This window comes from Geotrypetes seraphini, chromosome 4 (assembly GCF_902459505.1).
Source record: "Geotrypetes seraphini chromosome 4, aGeoSer1.1, whole genome shotgun sequence".
NCBI lineage: Eukaryota > Metazoa > Chordata > Amphibia > Gymnophiona > Dermophiidae > Geotrypetes > Geotrypetes seraphini.
In genome coordinates, this window is record NC_047087.1 from 203,295,649 (window position 1) to 203,317,906 (window position 22,258).

At 42.6% G+C, this 22,258-nt stretch overlaps 1 protein-coding gene across 2 annotated transcripts in view; it reads left to right on the top strand.

Annotated features, from left to right (window-relative positions):
* The window catches only part of NOLC1 (nucleolar and coiled-body phosphoprotein 1), a 184,936-nt gene that overhangs the window by 158,112 nt on the left and 4,566 nt on the right, over positions 1 to 22,258 (top strand). For both annotated transcript variants that reach the window (XM_033942768.1, XM_033942767.1), the window contains exons 9-11: positions 498 to 1,442; positions 13,893 to 14,020; positions 21,173 to 21,262. In XM_033942768.1, coding sequence (XP_033798659.1) covers positions 498 to 1,442; positions 13,893 to 14,020; positions 21,173 to 21,262 — 1,163 coding nt within the window. The remainder of the gene's footprint in view (positions 1 to 497; positions 1,443 to 13,892; positions 14,021 to 21,172; positions 21,263 to 22,258) is intronic.

Sequence of the window (22,258 nt, forward strand, 5' to 3'; positions counted from 1 at the left end):
AGGACTTGAACTCCTTTGTGGTTTATCTTGTATATATTTGTCATGCTGTGCTTGGTTAGTTGATAATGAAGCCACTTTCTTTACCATAGTCACTACACAGTGCAGTATGATTCTTGCAATCCTGTCACTGTTTGGGTCTTTGATTACTTCTTGTGTCTTTAATGAGTAAGAATACTATAGGTTGACAATACTGTGTATTTGGTTTTAGAGATGTGAGCCCCTGTAAGGATAGAAATCCAATTTTGGTCTGTGAAGTGTGTGTAAGTAAGATTGATGTGCTGCAGATTTGTGGTAGTTGCTGCTCTTTTGCATGTATTGATACCTACTTACTTAGAAATGCTTTTATATATTCAGGACAAAGTATCCAGTCCCACTGCTCTCTGCAGTTCGTCACACAATTTTATTTTTCTAAGAGGCCACCTTAACATTTGGTTCTGTGGCGTGTTGTCTTGTATTGATTGTGAGTGGTATTCCTCTCCTACACTTTTCTCTTCCAGATTCAGATAGTTCTGAAGATGGGACCCCTGCAAAGCCTGCAGCTAAACCACCACCCAAGCCTGCTGCAACCAAAAAAGCAGGGAGCAGCTCAGACTCTGACAGCAGTTGCAGTGACTCCGAGGAGGAGAAAAAGGCTACTCCAGCAAAGCCAGCAGTGAAGGGGACACAGCCGAAATCTGTAATCCCGTCCCAGGGGAAGAAAACTCCAGCACCCAAAGACAGCAGCTCTGAAACCGAAAGCTCCAGTGATGATGAGCAAGAGAGAGGCAAAACTGCAAACAAGGAAGTGACAACTGCACGCAAATCTCCAGGCACAGCTGGAGCCAAACCAGCCGTAAAGCAAGTGCCAAAAGTGACCCCCGCCAAATCACCTGTGGTAAAGAAGGCAGCAGCCAGTGATGGCAGCAGCTCCTCTTCTGAAAGCTCCAGTGATGAGGAGGCGGCTAAACATGCTGGTACCACGAAGACAACGCCCGCGTTGGCAAAAAAAGCTAAAAGCAGCGGCCCAAGCTCAGATGCTAAGAAACAAGCCACATCGGAGATTACTCCTAAAAGACCTGCCCCTGCAGCAGCTCAGAAGCAGGCAGCAGCAAAAGTAGGACACAGCACAAACGGTAGTAGCAGTGAAAGCATCTCGGACTCTGACACCGAGGAACCAGCAGCAAAGAAACCATCTGTACCTGTGAAAACACCAGTCAGCATGCCATCTGGGAAAAAGGTGACAACAAAAGACAGTAGCGACACAGAGAACTCAGAGTCAGAAGAAGATAAAGTGAAAAAAACTAAAGTGAAAAAACTAAAAGTGAAAAAGACAAAAGAGGGCACCCCCAAAGCAAAGAAACTGGGAAAGAAAAAGAAAAAATCCAAAAAGGAAGGACCGGGAAAGACTGCAGGTGAAACGCCTGCAGATAGCACCATATCCAGCATGAAGGAGCAAGTGAACGGTGAGAAGCCTGTCTGTTTGATCAATTGAATGCTTGATGTGCCCCTATGTGATCTTAGTCTATCCCAAGTCATTTATCTACAAGTGAGCCTGTTTGATAAAATGAAGGGTTTCTGATTTTTTTATTTTTTGGGGGGGAGGGGGGTGTTAGTTTTGTGTTTTGTTTTGTTTTTTTATTTTCCTTTAAAATAGATGCAAATGAGAAATCATAACATTTTGGTTTTCATCAAATATAAACTTGAGACGATTGCAGAGGGATTATGATAGAAACATGATGGCAGACACAGGCCAAATGCCTAGCCAGTCTGCCCATCTGCAGTAACCATTATCTCTTCTTCTCTCTAAGAGATCCCACGTGCCTATCCCAGGCTTTCTTGAATTCAGACACAGTCTCTGTCTCCACCACCTCTTCCAGGAGACTGTTCCACGCATCTACCACCCTTTCTGTAAAAAAGTATTTCCTTAGATTACTCCGGAGCCTGTCTCATCTTAACTTCATCCTATGCCCTCTCATTTCAGAGCTTCCTTTCAAATGAAAGAGACTTGACTCGTGAGCATTTACATCACATAGGTATTTAAACATCTCTATCGCCCCTCTCCCACCTTTCCTTCAAAGTATACAGATTGAGATCTTTGTCTGTCCCCATACACCTTATGATGAAGACCACGTACCATTTTAGTAGTCTTCCTCTGGACCGACTCCATTCTTTTTATATGTTTTTGAAGATGTGATCTCCAGAATTGTACACAATATTCTAAATGAGGTCTCACCAGAGTCTTATACAGAGGCATCAATACCTCCTTTTCCCTACTGGCCATACCTCTTCCTATGCACCCTAGCATCCTTCTAGCTTTCACCATCACCTTATCAACCTGTTTGGCCACCTTATGATATTAGGAAGGCAAGTGAACAGTAGCACTGGTTGAAGTCAGGCACGGTAGTTGTCTTTGTTCAAACGTTTTATGATGCTGTTTTAAAATCCTGACTTTCACTTCTGTGTTAGTGTGTGCTTGGGCCCACTAGCAGTCTTGACATTTTGCATCACTGATCATATTACTTTAAAAACTTAAGTTTAAGTCTGTCATGAATACACTCTTTCTTATGGTGAAAATTCTGAACTCTGTATCTCTGAATTGCTGCTGCATCACATTGTCATGCGTTTTACCCCGTCCCCTTTATAGTATAACAGTATTGGCAGCTGGTGCACTTTCATTCTGCAAGACAGCCAGTGCTATTTACACGTGGCCTAAACTCCCATCTACTTTGTCAGATTTTTATAATTTGTCTGCTGCGTGACACATGTGCCTGTGGAGTCTTTAAACTGAGTGCTGAGCCTGAGAATTGCTTTGTCATTCAGCCCCTTGGCTTAGATGTTACCACACTGTTAATAGCTGCTGGTATTGTGTGTAACAGATACAGGTAGTATATAAACTTGTCAAAAATGTCAGAAAGAGATGGCAGATGCAGGCAGTCCCCGGGTTAAGAGCAAGTTACGTTTTTAAAGCTGTTCTTAAGTTGGATTTGTATGTAACTCGGAACTTGTAGATTTTAAGATTCTTACTGCTTACCTCTGCTCCCAGCTGGTAAAAGGGCCAATTGTCATAAGAACATAAGTAATGCCTCTGCTGGGTCAGACCAGGTTCATCATGCCCAGCAGTCTGCTCACGCGGCGGCCAACAGGTCCAGGACTTGTATAGTAATCCTCTATCTATACCCTTCTATCCCCTTTTCCTTCAGGAAATCATCCAATCCCTTCTTGAACCCCAAAACTGTCCTATCACACCCTCTGGAAGCTCATTCCAGGTGTCCACCACCCTCTGGGTGAAGAAGAACTTCCTAGCATTGGTTTTGAATCTGTCCCCTTTTAATTTTTCTGAATGCCTTCTCGTTCTTGTAGTCTTCGAAAGTTTGATGAAGCTGTCCCTTTCCACTTTCTCATGATCTTGTAAGTCTCTATCATATCCCCTCTAAGTCTCCCCTTCTTCAGGGATAAGAGCCCCAGTTTCTCCAATCTTTCAGCGTATGAAAGGTTTTCCATACCCTTTATCAAGCGTGTCGCTCTCTTCTGAACCCTCTCGAGTATCGCCATATCCTTCTTTAGATACTGCGATCAATATTGGACGCAGTACTCCAGATGCGGGCTCACCGTCGCTCGATTCAACAGCAGGATAACTTCTTTCGTTCTGGTTGTAATACCCTTCTTGATTAGTCCTAACATTCGATTCGCTTTCTTAGTGGCCGCTACGGACTGTGCTGACGGCTTCATTGTCTTGTCCACTATTACCCCCAAGTCCCTTTCTTGGGTACTCTCACTCAATGACAACCCTCCCATCGTGTAGCTGTACCTCGGGTTTCTGTTTCCTACATGCAAGACTTTACATTTCTCTACATTAAACTTCATCTGCCATTTCGTCGCCCACTCCCCTAGTTTGTTCAAGTCCCTTTGTAAATCTTCGCAGTCTTCTGTAGTCCTAGCCCCATTAAATAGTTTGGTGTTGTGTGCAAATTTTATTACTTCGCACTTTGTCCCTGTTTCTAGATCATTTATAAATACATTGAATAGCAGCGGTCCAAGCACCGACCCCTGTGAAACACCATTCGTGACCCTCCTCCAGTCCGAGTAGTGGCCTTTCACTCCTACCCGCCAACCAATTCCTGATCCATCTGTGTACATCTCCTTCCACCCCATGGTTCTGAAGTAGGTGTTCATGGGGTACCTTGTCAAAGGCTTTCTGGAAGTCTAAGTATACGATGTCTATGGGGTCCCCTTTGTCCGTCCATTTGTTAATTCCTTCGAAGAAGAGCAATAAGTTTGTCAGGCACCATGCAGAAGCCATGTTGGCTTGTTATCATAAGTTTATTCCTTTGTAGATGCTCCTCGATGCTATCTTTTATCAGTGCTTCCGCCATTTTCCCCAGGACCGAGGTCAGATTTACCAGTGTTCCCTCTTAAGGTACAGCATGCACAACCACACACTGTTCTTAATGTGGCCATGTATCATTCCTGAATCAGCTACAGGAGAAGTGTAGGAGTCTGTGCCACTGGAAATGTTGCTCAGTGAAATCAAATGAAGCTGCAATTGTGTACTTGGTATTTGTAACTCAAGGACTGTCTATATTCATGAACGGTCACGTCCCCAATCTTCTTTTACTAATGGCTGAAATTGTGGTTGCATGTACTGGAGAATGAGATGGGGACAAATTTTTCCCTGTCCCGGCAGAAACTCAATTTCCCCGTCCCCACAGGTTTTGTCCCTGCCCCTGCTCCATTCCTGTAAGTTCTACCTTAACTGCACAAGCCTCGAACACTTACAATTTTAAAGTGTTTGAAGCTTGTGCAGATGAGGACAGAACATGCAGGAATGGGGCAGAGAAAGGAAAAGAACTTGCTGGGGCGGGATGCGAAAATGAGTTCCTGTGGAGATGGGAAAAAATTTGTCCCTGTGTCATTTTCTAGCATGTACACAATGCATATTTGTTCCAAGTCAGCACTTTGACTTCTTTTTTTTATTTTTATTACAAAACCAAAACAAACTCCATAATCCACAACCAACAAGGTATTGCGTATACATAACCATAGGGCCACAAAAAATGTACCATAGTTCTTTAGTACATGGCTAAAACCCATTAAACAACCCTAGCCCAATCTCTAACTCCCCCTCCCCTCCCCATGGAATGTATGTCCCCTTTATGTCTCTGTCCCTATGCCCCCATGCACATAATTTCCTCTGTTTGTTACTTTCCTGTGTCCAGATTTCCCCTCTCTTCCTCTTCCACACCAATGTGTCTCTTCAACCCCATCTAGCATTTTTCCCTCTTTCTTCCCCCCCCCCATTTCTAATATCTCCCCTATGTATCTGGCATTGCCCCCCCCCCTGTGTCCATATACCATCCCCATGGCATGTATGTCCCCTTTGTGTCTCTGTCCCTATGCCCATGCACATAATTTCCCCTCTCTTCCTCTTCCACATCAATGTGTCTCTTCTTTTCAACCCCATCTAGCATTTTTCCCTCTTTCTTCCCCCCCCCCCTGCTTCCAGCATCTGGCTCACCTGCCTGTTCTCCCCTTTCTTTCCCGCTGTGGGTTTCTTTCTCTCCCTCTTCATCCTCTTGGCCCAGAATCTCTTTCCCTTTCACTCCCTCCTTCCTAATGTGAACCAGGAACACGCGCGAGCGTGCGGTCCAGCAGCCCCCTCCCGCCCGAATGCAGCGTTCTGTCATCTCCCTCCACCTCACTTTAGATGCCGAGTTTGCCAGCTTTCTTTTTTGCCCAGCCGCACACTTTCAAAGAGCCGCGCACGCGCAGCTGCTCTGTTGTTCAATCTTCTCCTCTGACGCAACCGGAAACAGGAAGTTGCAGGAGAGGAGAAAATTGATCAACTCCAGCAGCCGTGCATGTGGCTGGGCGATAAAGAAAGCCGGCAAACTCTGCATATAAGGTGAGGTGGAGGGAGGGAAATTGCAGAACGCTGCAATCGGGCGGGTGGGGCTGATGAACCGCGCGATCCGTGATTGCCTAACTGCAGAGATAAGACCATTCACCGCTCCACGGGGCGGTGAATGGCCTTGTCCCCGTTCCCGCAGAGAGGAGCGGGACCACGGCAGAGGAAACGGCTCCGAAGCTGTTTGCAAACATCGCTAACGCCGCAATCTTCTGTGCAGGATGTTCTTCAAAGGTAAACAGGTGTGGGGAAGCCAGACACCAAGGGGGGGCGAAGTGGACGCCAGGGGGGTGGGTACCAGACAGCAGCACTTCGCGACTGACCCTCCCCCCTCGCCCTCTAAAGCAGGTGCGGCAGCGGCCGGTCAACAAGAGCAGCGCTGCTGCTCCTGCTTTAGGGAGGGAGGGGGGAGGATCAGCCAAATCGGGAAGCCGATTTTTTGTGATTTTAAATCGATTCACCCAAAGTGAATCGGTGAACTGATTCGAATTGGGCAACACTAGTGCACAGGGCAATTTAATATACGCTATTCCGTGCATTAAGGCCCTAACACGCCTTTGTAAAAGGAGCCCTAAGTTTCTGTGCAAAGTTTGAAACCTAACATGAGCTTGCCTCCCTTTTTATGGGCCTGCAAGCTATGTAAAAAATATTATAATAAGAAATGTAAGGCCTACCTTGATTCCTCATTGCTTCTGACCTATAGTTTGATTCAGGCCATAACTGGAGCAGTAGTCACAGCCTATGACGTATGTCTAGGATTTGCAATAGAAGGCTTTGCAGCCAAATGGAAGCAAAGATATAATGACACAAAGACAATATGTCCCTTTTTAATGCAAATTTCTACCTTTTTTTTGGGCGAGTATATCTCTATTGTGTAATTTAAAAAAAAAAAAAAAATTATTTTATGTAATTTAAAAGAACATCTTTTCTTTTCTTTTTTTTCTGCAAAAGTCACCTAGTTTCATCTTGGACCTGGCCTTGTTCTGGTCAGAATTAAGATCCCAAAGACATGCATCATTTGCATTTGCAGATAAACTGTGTTATACAGAGCCATCTTTGGCGCCTTATTGTATAACACACAAATGAGCTAGAGCTGTGACATTTTACATTGCAGCTAAGCTTATTGTGCTTATCATGCTTTTATTTATGACACATCTTTGCTCAGGTGTATTTTCATAAATTAATCATCAAAGTTCTTGCAAAACTGTGGTACGTTAATTACCTTGTGATGGTCAGTGGTGGCTGAGCCATTGCCAGTTAAGCAAAATTAGCAACCTCAGTGCATAGGGGCCACTTCCAATAGCCAGGCAAAGTACAAGCCATGGGTTTTCAGACTTTAAGTTAATTTTTGTAAAATCTGCAGTTTAAGCAATTCTGTTATGCGGTGACTTTTCTTAATGTTTTTACCTGATTTGCAAATGCTTTTTGAGCACACTGTCAATGGTTGACAAAATGGATTGTAATTAAATGTACTGCCTGCTTGAGGATATTGTTGTGGGTACTTCAATGTCTCTATGGAGTGGTCAGTTAAATGACTTGACAGGACCTTGGGGTTGCAAAAAAGTTGACCAAGGCATCACGTTGATCTCGCATATGTGGCCAATCCACCAATAATACTGACCAGGTTGGAAGCTGGAAACTTGAAGGGCGGGAAAATATTCATGTTCCAGAACACTTGCAAAGAATGAGGTGGTATCAATTGAAATTTTGCTAATGCATATTTTAGTTGGACCAATGGGCTTGAATTAATAGTTTTTCTTATCCCAGCAGCAGTATGACTTCTTGCTAAACTTCTCATCCTGAACAGGTTTGATAGATTCAATATCTTCTTGTAGGATAAAGAAAAATTTGATACCAGGGACACTTTTGTTACAAAAGTCAAACAGATCCTTTGGTGTCAAAATCTGGTCCTTCAGGGGGCGTTGTAAATTAGCACTGGCAGCTTAACATTTTATAGTTCCTCTATTCCCATCACAGAGTGATTTTCAATGGCTTTTGCCAAAAAAGTTCCATTCAGTTGTGACTTGAAAGCAGTGTTCCCTCTAAGCGGGCGGGTGTTGTGAGCAAACTTTTTTCACTGTGAGCTAAAAATATCGGGCGCCAGCAAGTTATGAGCCAAATAAATATGTTGTCAAAGTTGCTGATACATGAGGACGAGGTATTCAAAGGAATTTTAGGCCTACATGCTAAATTAAATAACGTTAAATAATATTTTTAAGAACACAGAAATTGTAGGGATGAAATGATATCTTAATAAATGTTTTACAACAAATGTAGTTATGTCTGTTACATCCATATGTGTAAACTGTAAATTAAAAACAGTCCAGAAGACAATACGTTTGATGCTTTCAATTTCTAGACCAGTGTTTTTCAACCTTTTTTGGGCAAAGGCACACTTGTTTCATGAAAAAAATCACGAGGCACACCACCATTAGAAAATGTTAAAAAATTTAACTCTCTGCCTATATTGACTATATATAAAGTAATTCTCTTGAATACGAATCAAATAAACACAAAGAAAGTATTTTATAATTACTTTATTATGAAATAAAAATTATAAAATACTTTATTCAGTGCGAAACCTGGGCCTGTTTGGCTGAACACAAAGCTGATATTCTGGCTGGAATTGAAGAAAGACACACACGTAGCTCTTCGTCAACAGCTCTCAGTCTCTCTCTGTATTTGGTTTTTATAGCATACAAAAATAGACAAATATACCCTCCATCCTTTTTATTAAACCACAATAGCAGATTTTAGCGCAGGGAGCTGCGCTGAATGCCCAGCACTGCTCTTGACGCTCATAGGCTCCCTGCGCTAAAAACCACTATTGCGGTTTAGTAAAAGGGGACCATATTGTAAAATATAGACAGCAGATATAAATTCAGAACTGTGCATAGTAAGTGAAGGGAAGTTTTCATCTCTGGGAATTTACCCAGTTAACTATTAAGTTATTTGGGCAAATTCCTTTGAAAACTGTGGTAATACTGCCTCCACTTTGCTAAATTTAAAATAAAATCATTTTTCCTACCTTGTCTGGTGATTTCTGGTTGCACTTTCTTCTTCTGACTGTGCATCCAATCTTTCTTCCCTTCTATCAGCCTGTATGCTTTCTCTCCTCCACACCTCATTCCCTCCCCCAACTTTTTCTTCCTCTCTCCCTGACCTTTCTTTCTTTTTTTCTGTTTCTCTTCTTTCCTTCTGTTTCCCTGCCTGCCCCCTTTCTTTCTTTCTCCCAGCCTCCTGTCCAGCAGTAACTCTCTTCCCTTCCTCCCCTCCCAGCAGCATCTCTCCGTCTCCCTCTCCAGTAGCAGCTGTCCCTTTTTTTTCCTTGCCCAGCAGCTTCCCAGATTCCTTTCCCTCCTCCCCTCCCAGAAGCATCTCTCCGTCTCCTTCTCCCTCTCCAGTAGCAGCTGTCCTTTTTTTTCCTGGCCCAGCAGCTTCCCAGATTCCTTTCCCTCCTCCCCTCCCAGAAGCATCTCTCCGTCTCCTTCTCCCTCTCCAGTAGCAGCTGTCCCTTTTTTTCCTAGCCCAGCAGCTTCCCAGATTCCTTTCCCTCCTCCCCTCCCAGAAGCATCTCTCCTTCTTCTCCTTATCCAGTAGCAGCTGTCCCTTTTTTTCCTTGCCCAGCAGCTTCCCAGATTCCTTTCCCTCCTCCCCTCCCAGAAGCATCTCTCCTTCTTCTCCCTCTCCAGTAGCAGCTGTCCTTTTTTTTCCTGGCCCAGCAGCTTCCCAGATTCCTTTCCCTCCTCCCCTCCCAGATGCATCTCTCCTTCTCCTTCTCCCTCTCCAGTAGCAGCTGTCCCTTTTTTTTCCTGGCCCAGCAGCTTCCCAGATTCCTTTCCCTCCTCCCCTCCCAGAAGCATCTCTCCTTCTCCCTTTCCAGTAGCAGCTGTCCCTTTTTTCCCCTGCCCAGCAGCTTCCCAGACTGATAGTGGTTTTCTCCCCTCCCAGCAGCTCTTCTTACTTCCCAGCGCAGCGATTCACGAAGGCAGCCTCGGGTCCTTTGTTGTGTCGCGCCGCCTCTGAGGAAAGAGGAAGTTGCATCATCAGAGGCAGCCGCGACTCAGCAAAAGCCCCGAGGCTGCCTTCGTGAATCGCTGCGCTGGGAAGTAAAGGAGAGCTGCAGAGAGGGGAGAAAGCCACTGTCGGAGGCTCCCCAAGATCTCTCCGGCCCAGCGCACGCTTCCGATGCTGATCTTGCAGAAGTTCAAATGAGTCAATCTTGCCGGTCCTGCGCTGTGACGAGAAACTTGTGCGCTGCGACCTAATATTTTGTGCGCCAGCGCACGCCAGCGCAGCTTAGCGGGAACACTGCTTGAAAGTCATTATTGAGCATTAGAACCATTGCTAAAGTGAATATGTATGCTCTAAAGCACTATTCTTCAACTGCCGATCCGCAAAAAATTTCTGCAGGGCCGGCAAGATTGCTGCTGCTGCTGCTCCTAAAGCTGACAGGAAGTCTTCTTTCCGACGTCAATTCTGATGTCGGAGAGGACGTTCTGGGCCAGCCAATCGCTGCCTGGCTGGCCCAGAACATCTTCTCCGACGTCAGAATTGGCATTAGAAAGAAGACTTTGTGTCGGCTTTAGCAGCAGCAGGGTGGTAAGATAGCAGCTGACCCGGGGAAAGGAAGGCGAGAGGCTTTTTTTTTTGTGCGGCAGGGAGGGAAGGAGGTAGGCAGGCAAGCAGGCTGGCTTTGACCAGGGAGGGAGGGAGAGAGATAGATAGGCAGGCTGGCTTCGGGGGTAGGGGTGGGACAAAGTGTGGAAGGCAGTGAGAGGGACATAGGAAGGAGGCACTGGGGGCATTAAAGACATGGGAAGGATGCACTGGGGGCACAAAAGACATGGGAAGGATGCACTGGGGGCACTAAAAACATGGGAAGGATGCACTGGGGGCACTAAAGACAGGAAGGGGCACTAAGGACATGGGAGGGAGGCACCGGGGGCACTAAAGACATGGGAAGGAGGCACTGGGGGCACTAAGGACATGGGAAGGAGGCACCGGGGGCACTAAGGAAGGAAAAAGGGAGGGAATAGAAAGGGACAATTCTTGTGCCTGAGTGCAGAAAGAAAGAAATGAAAGAAAGGATACACAGACAGAAGGAAACGCAACCAGAGACTCATGAAATCACCAGACAGCAAAGGTAGGAAAAATGATTTTATTTTCAATTTAAAGATCAAAACGTGTCAGTTTTGAGAATTTATATCTGCACTATATTTGTCAATTTTTCTATAGTTACTGAGGTGACTGAGCTCGCGGAGATGGGTTTTTAAATTTTAGTCCTAGTAGTTTGCCGGTCCACAAAATAATTCTTTTATTTCTGCCGGTCCACGGGTGTAAAAAGGTTGAAAAACACTGCTCTAAAGCAGGTAAAATGTCCTTCAAATTCTCAATGACTTTTCTCAAAAACATATGGACAGTTATCGTGTTGTGGCACAAGCAGTCACTGGTCATGCATGTACAGAGACATTGGATATCAGGGTTGCAGTAAACTATAAAAACACCCCCCCCTCCTCTGCTATTTTGTAGAAAGGAACGGATAGAAATGAGATTCCTAAGTCAGTTTCATCAAGATAAATAAAACATCAGGATAGGCCAGGCAGCCATTGTACCATAAAGGGCACAATGGTGTCACAGGCTAGGGCATGTTCCCCAAATCTCTGCCTCAACACACTGCTAAGATGACATTTCAATATGACATCACAGATTCTTGCAGATATGATATTTCTGCATGTCTTGGCTTGCATGCAGTAAATAAGCACAACTTAACATCCATTTTGAGGGGTCATTTATAAAAGTACTTGGCAAAGCAAGATGTGTCATAAGCTAAAAGCATGGTAAGCACAACAAACTTAGCTCCATTGTAACATGTCACGTCTCTATATTTGCATGTTACACAATAGTGCGCCAAAGATGGCTCTGTAAAATGTTGTGTATCCCTGCATACATATTTTGCATGTCTTTGGGACCTTAATTCTGACCAAAGCAAAGCTTGGTTCTAAGATGAAAGAGTGACTTTTTTGTAGCAAAAAGGGTGCTTTTTCAAATGATATAAAAAATTAAAATTACACGATAGAGATATTTGCATCCAAAAATGGTGAAAATTGGCTGCAAAGCCTCCTAGTAAAAATTCTAGATTTACGTCATAGGCTGCGACTACTGATCCAATTATGGCCTGAATCAAAGTATAGGTCAAGAGCAATGAGGAATCGAAGAAAGCTTTAAATTTCTTATTGTAACATTTTTCACATAGTTGCAGACCCATAGAAAGGGAGACAAATTCATGTTAAGTTCCTGTGCATAGTTTGGAACTTAGTACTAAGGGTTGTATTACATAATCCACAAAATTTCAGTTCCCTGATGGGTTTTATTGGACTGCAGCGCCTGAGCAAAGTATCTGTTTTGTGTTATCTGGAGCATGGCACTCTGAAGGTGATCTCCATTCAGCTGCCTGTAAGTCTCAAACCTATAGAGATTCAGCCCCCCAAAAATTACATGGTTTTGTTTGAGACCAGAGGAACATCAACATAAATTTTTGTTCAATTTGGAGGAGGTTGACTGTAGACCCCCCCCCCCCCCGGTCCACTTAATATGAAATGACCCTTAACATAAATCATGATACAGTTGCTCAGAAAGCTACCTGCCTTAGAGCACGTACATGTTTGTTTGATTATTTGGATTTATTAATTGCCTTTTTCATGAAGAGATTCACCAAAAAGCAGTTTACAATACACTGAATAGTATTTTTCCCTGTCTGTCCTTGCAGGCTCACAATCCGTCTGTCCTTGCAGGTACCACAATCTGTGGTACCTGCCCAAAGTCACAAGGAGTAGGCTGGGATTGAACTCACAGCTTTAGGACGCTGAGGCAGCATTTCTAACCACTAGGCCACACCTTCCTTCCTTGTTATTAAGCATTGCTTAAACTTTGGAATATGCTCTGAGTTTGCATACTTCAGAATAATAGGGAATGTACTGAAGGAAAACTCTGAAAGAGAGGAAGACTATTTTGCTACTCAGTTGGCATCCCTGGATTTTGTGAAACTTGTTAGGCATCCATCTGCCTCTTTTGCCAGAGGCCCAACTCTACTGAGACATCTGATAGAGGAGTAACCCCTCAAATTATTTGTTTTAATTTTATTTATATGCTGCCTGCAAGCCTGAAATCTATCAGTGGTGTATGGATTCGGGTGCAGTATGGAGGGCTCATAATATAAGTTTGTGCCTGAGATAATAGAGGGTTAAGTAAGTTGCCCAAGATCCTAAGGAGCTGCAATAGAATTTGAACTGGACTTCTCTGGTTCTCGGCACATTGCTCTAGCTATTAGACTACTCCTCCATTTGCGGAAACATCAGTGGTTTACCCTTGTTGATGCTTGATTCTCCTAGTACAGGGGTAGGCAATTCCGGTCCTCGAGAGCCAGAGCCAGGTCAGGTTTTCAGGATATCCGCAATTCCGGTCCTCGAGAGCTAGGTCAGGTTTTCGGGATATCCAAAATGAATATGTATGAGATGGATTTGTATGTACTGCCTCCTTGAGATGCAAATCTATCTCATGCATATTTATTGTGGATATCCTGAAAACTTGACCTGGCTCCAGCTCTCGAGGACTGGAATTGCCTACCCCTGTCCTAGTATTCTGAAAATCTTAAGTTATTTGGTGTTATCCCAGTGGTTCCCAACCCTGTCCTGGAGGACCACCAGGCCAGTCGGGGTTTCAGGACAGCCCTAATGAATATGCATGAGAGAGATCAGCATATAATAGAGGTGCCAGGCATGCAAATCTGCTCCATGCATATTCATTTGGACTGTCCTGAAAACCCGACTGGCCTGGTGGTCCTCCAGGACAGGGTTGGGAACAACTGTTATATCCTATGGTGCTCTGATGGGAATTATACTGAGAAGAAAAAGGCTGACTTGTGTGGAAGCGGAGATCATTGTTGATGTGTGTATAGTGTGTACATAACAGGGAAAAATCACTTGTATATGTATTATGTATTCAACAGGTACATCCAGCAAGAAGCAGAAGAAGGGACAGGATACTTCCGAGAGCAAGGAAGGTTATGAAACACCGAAGAAGAAGAAGAAGATAAGCGCCAAAGCATCTAACACATTTCCCAAAATGAAAACTAAGGTGTGATAAAATGATAGCTGTTTGGGTGGGGAGTGATAACTGATTCATATTCCCTATAAGTTCATGGCTTCTAATGCACATAGTTGCATTGCATTATACAGGTGAAGTTTAAATTTAATGTAATAAAAATAAGAGTGCTTATTTATCTCCCTTATATAGAAACACAGAGCATAAAGTCAAAGGGCCCGTCTGTGGTCTACCCAACCACCACAGTTGCTCAGCTGTACAACAATCCCTTCTCTCTGATTATTTGCTTGTTTCATGCTTTCTTGAATTCAGATACTATTTTTATCTTCAGCAAACAAGATGTTTCCTTCTTAACTCACCAGACCAGTCCACACACTTGTATTTCTCATTCTCCAACAGATTGTAGGTATGATCTTGTGCAGCCCAGATTAATTTAATAAGATTGAGTCTTGGTCTTAAGACAAGAGACTCAATCCTGCCAGACCACACCAAGCTGCAGAGAGATCAGAAATGGCTTCTATCATATATCCTCTATCTTGTTTTTCTCTAGGTTATACATGTTTAAATCTTTTTTTTCCCATGTGCTTTGTGATGAAAATAGTTGGCCATTTTAGTAGCCAACCTCTGGACCAGTTCCATATGATTTATATCCTGTTGAAAATACTTCCCCAGAGCTTCACACAGTACTTGAAATAAGCTCTCGCCAGTAGTGCTGCCTGATTCAGGAAAAAAAATTTTGATTTGATTCAGCCTATTGAATTGAATTTTCGATTTGATTTTCCTGCTCAAGTAGGTTTTATTTTTTCAAACATCCTTGTGGGTTTATTTTATAGCCTCTTCATCATCCCCTTTGCCCTCTCCTACCCACACTGGTGCTGTGGTTTAAACAAAATAAAGAAACAGAAAAGACTTTTCATTTCTCTGTTAAATCCTAGCTCACATTTGTGGACTAACACTAGCTAGGATACACATTTCAAATCTGACATTGTAATCGCAAAACAGAAAATAAAATTATTTTTTCTACCTTTTGTTGTCTGGTCATTATTCAAATCTTGTTGGTCCCAGGCTCTGGTTGTCTTCTGCTAACTCGCTTGCTAGGGTCTCCTTTCTTCTTTCTCGGTGCTAACCATCCATCTTCCCCATCTGTCCTCCCCTTCCGTTTCCCTTCCCTCCCCTAGAGGTCTGGCATCTTCCCTTTTTTAATCTCCACGCAGCTGCAGCGATGGACCACACCATTCCCAGATCCACCATCTCTCCTTTTCTCAACTACCCTTTCATCCAGCATATCTCCCTCTTTCCCCAGTGTAACATTTCTCCTTCCCTCCTTTCTGCCTCCCCATTCATCTCGCCCTCTCCATGCCTCCTGCATGCTTTCTCTCTGTCTTTGCCTCTTTCCTCAAGTGACATCCCTCTTTCTCACCCCCAACCCAACATGCTCTCTATGCACCATCTCACCCTCCCCTCCAGTGTGTAGCACCTTTCCTTTCCCTCCCTTTCTGCCAGGTCCAGCAGCACCTCTTCTTCCTTCCTTTTACCTCTCCCCGTCCAGTAGTATCCCTTCCCTTCCCTGCTCCCACTGTCCAGCAGTATCCCTTCTCCCTTCCCTCCTCTGTGTACTTCTAGACTAGGGCCCTCTCCCCCAAAGGCCTGCCCCCCCCCCACGAAGGCCTGGCCGTCCCCTTCTTTGCAGGTCCTCCGGCTTTCCCCGGGCCTCCCACTCTTACCACAGCCTGCAGAGAGGATCGCCGGTGCTCTACGTGATCCTTGTAGGCTGCCACAGTCCTCAGAAACACATTCCCTCTGACGCAGTCCCACCCCTCCCAGATTGGTTGTATTTGGAATGGCGACTCATGTTTCCTATAAATTTATCTCATGTTCTCAGTGTTAAGATGCCTAGAAAATATAAAGAGAACAGAATATTGATGGATACATGGAAAACATTGCGTTATGTCAGCAATTTAACTCCAAACCCAATACTCAAATCAATCTTTATGACTAAGATTCAAATTTGCGGTTTTAAAATCGTATGGAAGCATTGGATTATTGCAGGTATACGGATTCTAGATGATGTTATTTTAAATGGTAAACTGCTTGATTTTTCACAGTTGCGACATAAATATGGTCTAAACAAATCACAAAGCTTTAAATGGTTGCAGCTGAAGCAGGCTATTCAGTATAGTCTGGAGATCTTATGCTTTCAGGCGGATTTCTTGGGACACCAGGCCGCACAGTGGTATAAATTGATATCTGGATTTATGAATAAAAAACCAAAGACTGGTTTTAGAGACATTTGGAGCATTGAGATTAAGCATCAAATTTCTGCATCTCAATGGCCATGAATTTGGTCTTGGAGAATGAGATGTACAGTGTCTGCATCTATGAGACAAACTTGGTTCTTTTTGTTTCATAGAGCATTTTGGACCCCAGTTAGATTACAAAAGTTGGATAGCTCTAAGTCTAATAGATGCTGGCATTGTAATCTGGAACCAGGGACTCTAGATCATTTAATATTCTTTTGTCCCTGCATCATGGCCTTTTGGAAATCAATTTGGTCTCAAATTAATTGTTTATTAGAGAACCATGTAGCTCTATCATATGATACAATTCTATTCGGGACGTCCAATGAGAATAAAAAGTCAAAGCATCAAGCAGTAATAAACTTTTATTGATAATGACAGGAGTTGCCATTCAACATATCACCAGGAATTGGAAAAATTACACTAGACTTAATTACGCCTTTTGGTGGAATTCGTTATACCATATATCCAAAATGGAAAGAACAATTGCCATACAAAAAGGGAATTATAATAATTTTAAAAAGATTTGGGGGCCATTGATGATTTATTGTAATGATTAGGTGCCATTTTACACTGAAAGTACAGTTATAACTATGAAAAAAAGGGGGTGGTATATAGTTATATTAAAGGTTTAATCAATAATTATGAATGTAATATTTGTATGATATTTTTGATTACAATATTTGTGGGAAGGGTGGGTGGTGGAGGGAAGTAATTTATGTATTTAAGATGATAATAGAAAGAATTTCAAGTGATGTGTATAATTCAATTGATGCAATATTGTGTACTTGATGTAAGATGAAAAAATGAATAAAGAATTGAAAAAAAATCAAATCAATTTGAATCAATTCACCTGAAGTGAATCGATTCAAATCGGAAATCAGGCAGCATTACTCACCAGAGGTTTGCATAGAGGCAGTATTGCTTCCTTTTCCCTAATTGGCCCCCTTTCCCTACTTTTCTTTGTGCTCCCAAGTATCCTGGCTTTTGCTCTCATCTACCTGTGGAGCTGATCTTATGATCATTGGTTATGATGATTATCCTAGATCCTGCTCTCTTGTGCAAATAAGTACTTCTCCTAAACTGTACCCACTACTGCCTTGAGAACTGTACCCACTACTGTAGCAATCTAAATGCATAACCCCACATTTTATTTTGGTACTAAAGTTTAGTTTTCACATTCTAAACCAGCATAAGTTGCATATAGCGCTTCATATGAAAGCCAAATAAACGCCACATGAAGCTGCAATACATAGGAGGGCAGCTTTCAAGAAATCAAAGCAGAATGCTGATACATGTGACTGAAGTGCCATATTCTGTTTGCATATGGCTTCTTTTTATATATCAGTAGCAGTTGCACTTGTTCGTTTTTTTTATAACCTGTAGTAGGTATATTGATGTTCCAGGGCTCAGTGTAATATTTGTAGTGCTGCTTATTCAAAATAGGGTCATACAGTTTGAATCATAATAATTAGTCTTACTATTTGGCAGGTTTGATACAAGTTAAAACAGTTTGTGATTATGCAAGGCTGGCTTAAGGAATGATCTAGAGCAGTGGTCTCAAACTCAAACCTTTTGCAGGGCCACATTTTGGATTTGTAGGTACTTGGAGGGCCTCTGAGAAAATAGTTAATGTCTTATTAAAAGAAATGACAATTTTGCATGAGGTAAAACTCTTTATAGTTTATAAATCTTTCCTTTTGGCTAAGTCTTAGTAATAATATTGTAATTTATAGCTAAAGAGGCATATGATCAAGAAACTGTTTTATTTTACTTTTGTGATTATGATAAACATACCAAAGGCCTCAAAATAGTACCTAACGGGCTGCGAGTTTGAGACCACTGATCTAGAAGGTGCGTTGGGCAAAGTGAAAAGGTCCCCTACCCATTTTATGTAAGTTTTTCTGTGGTTCTGAGTTCACTAAGTATAACTATATAGCTCAGTCAGAGAAAGATTTGGGTATAGAACTAATCAAGGGGGGATGGAAACAAGTATTTCTGGAGGTGCAAAAGAAAATGCTTATAAGATTGTTACTCGGTAGTTATACACCTGTAAAATTGATAGTGACATACCCTAACAGTTCTCGGAGATAGGTTGGAAATCTATACAGGAACATGGAAACTTGTACCATGTTTGGTAGCTTTGTGATTGTATGCAAATATTTTTTTTGTGGGATATTGTCTTGTTATATGGGGAAAGGCCTTGCCATAAAATTTCCATAGGAGCCAAGGGCTTGTTTGCAGGGACTTCATAACAGATGGGACTTCAGATGGCTGACCAGGCTTAAACCTGTGTGTTTAGCAGTGGCTAAATGGAAGCAAACTAATGGCTCCAATTTACAAGATTGGCTACAAGGACTGAGATTGATTGGTAACTTGGAACAGCTGACCAGCATCAGGGTGAACTTGATCCACAAAAGGAGGAATTGACTTGCCTAAAGATCATTATTGCAGCTGGGGGAGGGGTGTGGGATCTGGATCTAGGTAGCTGCTGAAGGAACGAGGGTGGATGCCATTTTTTTAGGATGTTTTCTACCTTTGGTTATGTTCTTTCTACGTTGATATGGGGACAATACAAGATGTTTACTGTATTGTTTTATCTTGAGCTGGGGATGATGCTTCATCCCCCTCTTTCAACTGTTTCTTGTTAGTGTGTGCAATGAAAATTCAGTAATAAAAATTAATTTAAAAAAAAAAAATCTATTTTAGAGTTGAGTTTTCAAACTATGGGCTCCTTTAACGAAGCCGCCTGCTCAAGAGGAGGCGGTAGTGGCTAGTGCGGCCGGCGGTTTAGCGCGCGGTATGTGCGTTAAACCACTACCGTGCCTTCGTAAAAGGAGCCCTATATGTTGGGACCCCAAAAGTGGACGCACAACCTGTGTTTTGGGTTGCTCTCCGGTGGCTACCTCCATTTGATTTGGGGTTGTGGCCGCAGAAAGATTGATGAGCGCTGCTCTGGACATTTTTCAGGGATTGTAGCTAAAGATCTGAAAAGAAAAACTTTTCTCTGTTAATTAACATGCAGTCTCCATTTCCGTTTAAAATCTTCATCCTATAGTTTTAGCCAGGTTCTTTCTAGTTTCCTACACTCATGTTTTTTTAAGGCCCTAGGAATACATAACATAACATTATACTTATAAACCGCATGTTCAATGCGGTGAACAAAAGATTAAAAAAACATAACCTAAGGATGATTTAAATTAGTTCGCTAAATATTTTGAAAAAAAGATGAGTTTTCAATTGAGTTCTAAAGTGCTTGTAAGAGCAAGCACTACGCAACAGTGGCCTAAATTCCCTGTCATAGAAAGTAGCCTGAAATGCTAGTGTTATGTTCCAAGGATTTCTTGCTCTTACAACCTTGAGCAGACGGAAAATTAAACAATGCATGTGATTCTCTCCTTTGTTTATGGAATGCTATGAGAAATCTATCGGTCATATAGTTTGGAGCAATACCATACGCAACTTTGTAACAAAGACAACCCAGCTTAAACAAAACACGCGCCTCCACTGGAAGCCAATGCAACTGACGGTAGAAAGGAGTCACATGGATTTATATGTGATCTAGAATGTTTTATTCATTTAAGAGGAACAATTTTATCTAGCTTTCCCTGCACTATATCATTCCAGTCAGTTACTAGAAATTGAAGTAGTAAATTTACTGCAGGAGTTAGGTTTACAACATCCTCCTACCAAAGGGTATCTGAATTAGTTTTACCTCTAAATAATAATTTATCCCTCTTTTGTAATAGAGGATTCAGCACAGGGATCATCATTTTTCTGGACAGATATTGTTCCCGGTTCTGTTTGACGTTTTGGTTCAGCTGATCGATTGGACTAATCTTGATCTGTTTAGTGTGTTCTTTGGCCATTGCTCAGTTTCATAAAGTCAGCCTATGAAGTTGGCAAAAGCAACACGATGGCTAAGAGCTTCACCAGCTTGTTGATCTACAGCCCTAAGGCAACTGTGTTGATTTATTATAAATAAATTTTAGGACCCTTTTATTAAGATGTGATGGGTACTAATGAAGTGTGAAATGGCGTAATATGGAATGCGTTTATTTTCCTGCAGTAACTGCCGAATGTGCGTTTGCCGACTTGTGCTAAAAAATACTTTTTGAAAGGGGGGGGGTGTCAGGGCAGAGAGTGAGCATTACAGCACTAAACACATCTGCAGTAGCTCAGGAATATTGCCTTACCACATACATAATGAGGACGTCCTGCGTGCTTGTACATGGTGCGCATGTTGTTGGAGCGGCGCCGGCTTGATGGGGGAGTGCAGAGGTCCTGCGCATGCGTCTGGAGGATGGCCAGCTTGAATCGGAAGCCAGGAGGCGCTGGTTAAAGGCAAAGGCATCGCCGAAGAGGGAGGAGAGCCGCGCGGGGACCCCGGGGAAAGGAAACTACCACGCTGCAAGGGCTGCAGCCCACAGACAGGTACCCACCCACCCCTGGGCCACCCTAGTGAGTGCTCGTTGATTGGGGCAGTGCTCGTTTTGCGAGTCAAAAGTTTGTTGAGTGTTTTGCAAAACACTCACAAACCGGGTTACTCGCAAACCAAGGTTCCACTGTGTATAGGTTGCAGAAAATCCTGTATGGTGTATGTGGATAAGATGGTTGAAAGTGCTTAGAAATTAGGCGGTATACAAATTCTTTCAATAAAATAAATCAATCTTGCCAAGTGGCTCCTGTCTTAAGCCAGGATATCCAGTCAAGTAGCATTCTTGGCATCTGTTTCATGGCCAATCTAGTTAAAGTAGCAGCCTGTTCCTTAGATGCAAATATATGCAGAGGAAAAAGAGTAGAAGTTTTATACACTGTTAAATGCTAGGGTGTGTCTTTTTTTTTCCTCTCTGTCTCATATCTCCTTTTTTTTTTCTCTTTGACACAGGATTCTCAGGTTAATACTCCATTTCGGCGAGTAAGAGAGGAGGAAATTGAAGTGGACAGGCGGCTTGCAGACAATTCCTTTTCAGCAAAGGTAAGGAGGGAGAAATAGATGGGTTTAGTTGTATATTTATTATCGCAGCAGAGAGTGGGGTAGATAAGCCAGGCTGTGTGAGAGTTGCTTCTATAATGGGCTAGAACTGTTATAGAGAGTGAAGCAACACTGGTCATGGTATGTGATCCAGCTGCAGCTTGAGAGTAGTGATACAATGAGAGGAAGATTAGGGGTCACAGTGATTACTGCCTGAGCCCAGTATAAAGGGAAGAACATTAAAAGTCCAGAAGATGATAGTTTGATAAAGTTAATGCTGATAAGCAGCCAGTACATAAAACATTCAACTTTTCTGGAAAAACGAACCCTTTAAACAGGGAGCAAATGGTAGATTTTATTTTCTTGCACCTAGATACTTTTATTAAAAGTTCCTAAAAATGAAAAACATTCTCTGCTGTATTATTTGAAATAAAATAATTTCTAAAAATTAACACTGACTGCCTTCAATCTTCAAAGAAACATATGCTGTCTGCATGTGTATGTTTTATTGAGCTTAAAAAAGGTACTACCTCTAATATAAGCTTCTGCCCGCAATCTGTTAAAATACAAAGGCAGCTTTCCTTGCAGTCTAATTTAATCAGTGTAATGCCTTCTAGTTAATGTAGCATCTGTGAAAGATGCTGGTTTGCTAGCACAGGAAATTTTTAAATTTTCCGTAGAAGAAATACAACACAAACATCCTTCAGACTCTGCTCCAACTCTTAAAAGCATATAAGATGCTATTATGTGTCAGACTAATGATCTCAGACAGTGGCCAGTCCAGGTCACAGGTACCCAACAAGATTCCAAATGAATAGATAACATTCCTTCTTGCTCACAAAGAGAAGTGGTGGTCTGCATGACTAATAATTTTCTGTGGACTCTCAAACTTGTCTAAATTATTTTTAAACTGTGATGTAGAAGCCTTTGGGTGACGTAATCACTCTTGCTTAGAGGTTAACAGTTTTGTTCAGGGTATGATTTATTTGATTTTAAGGT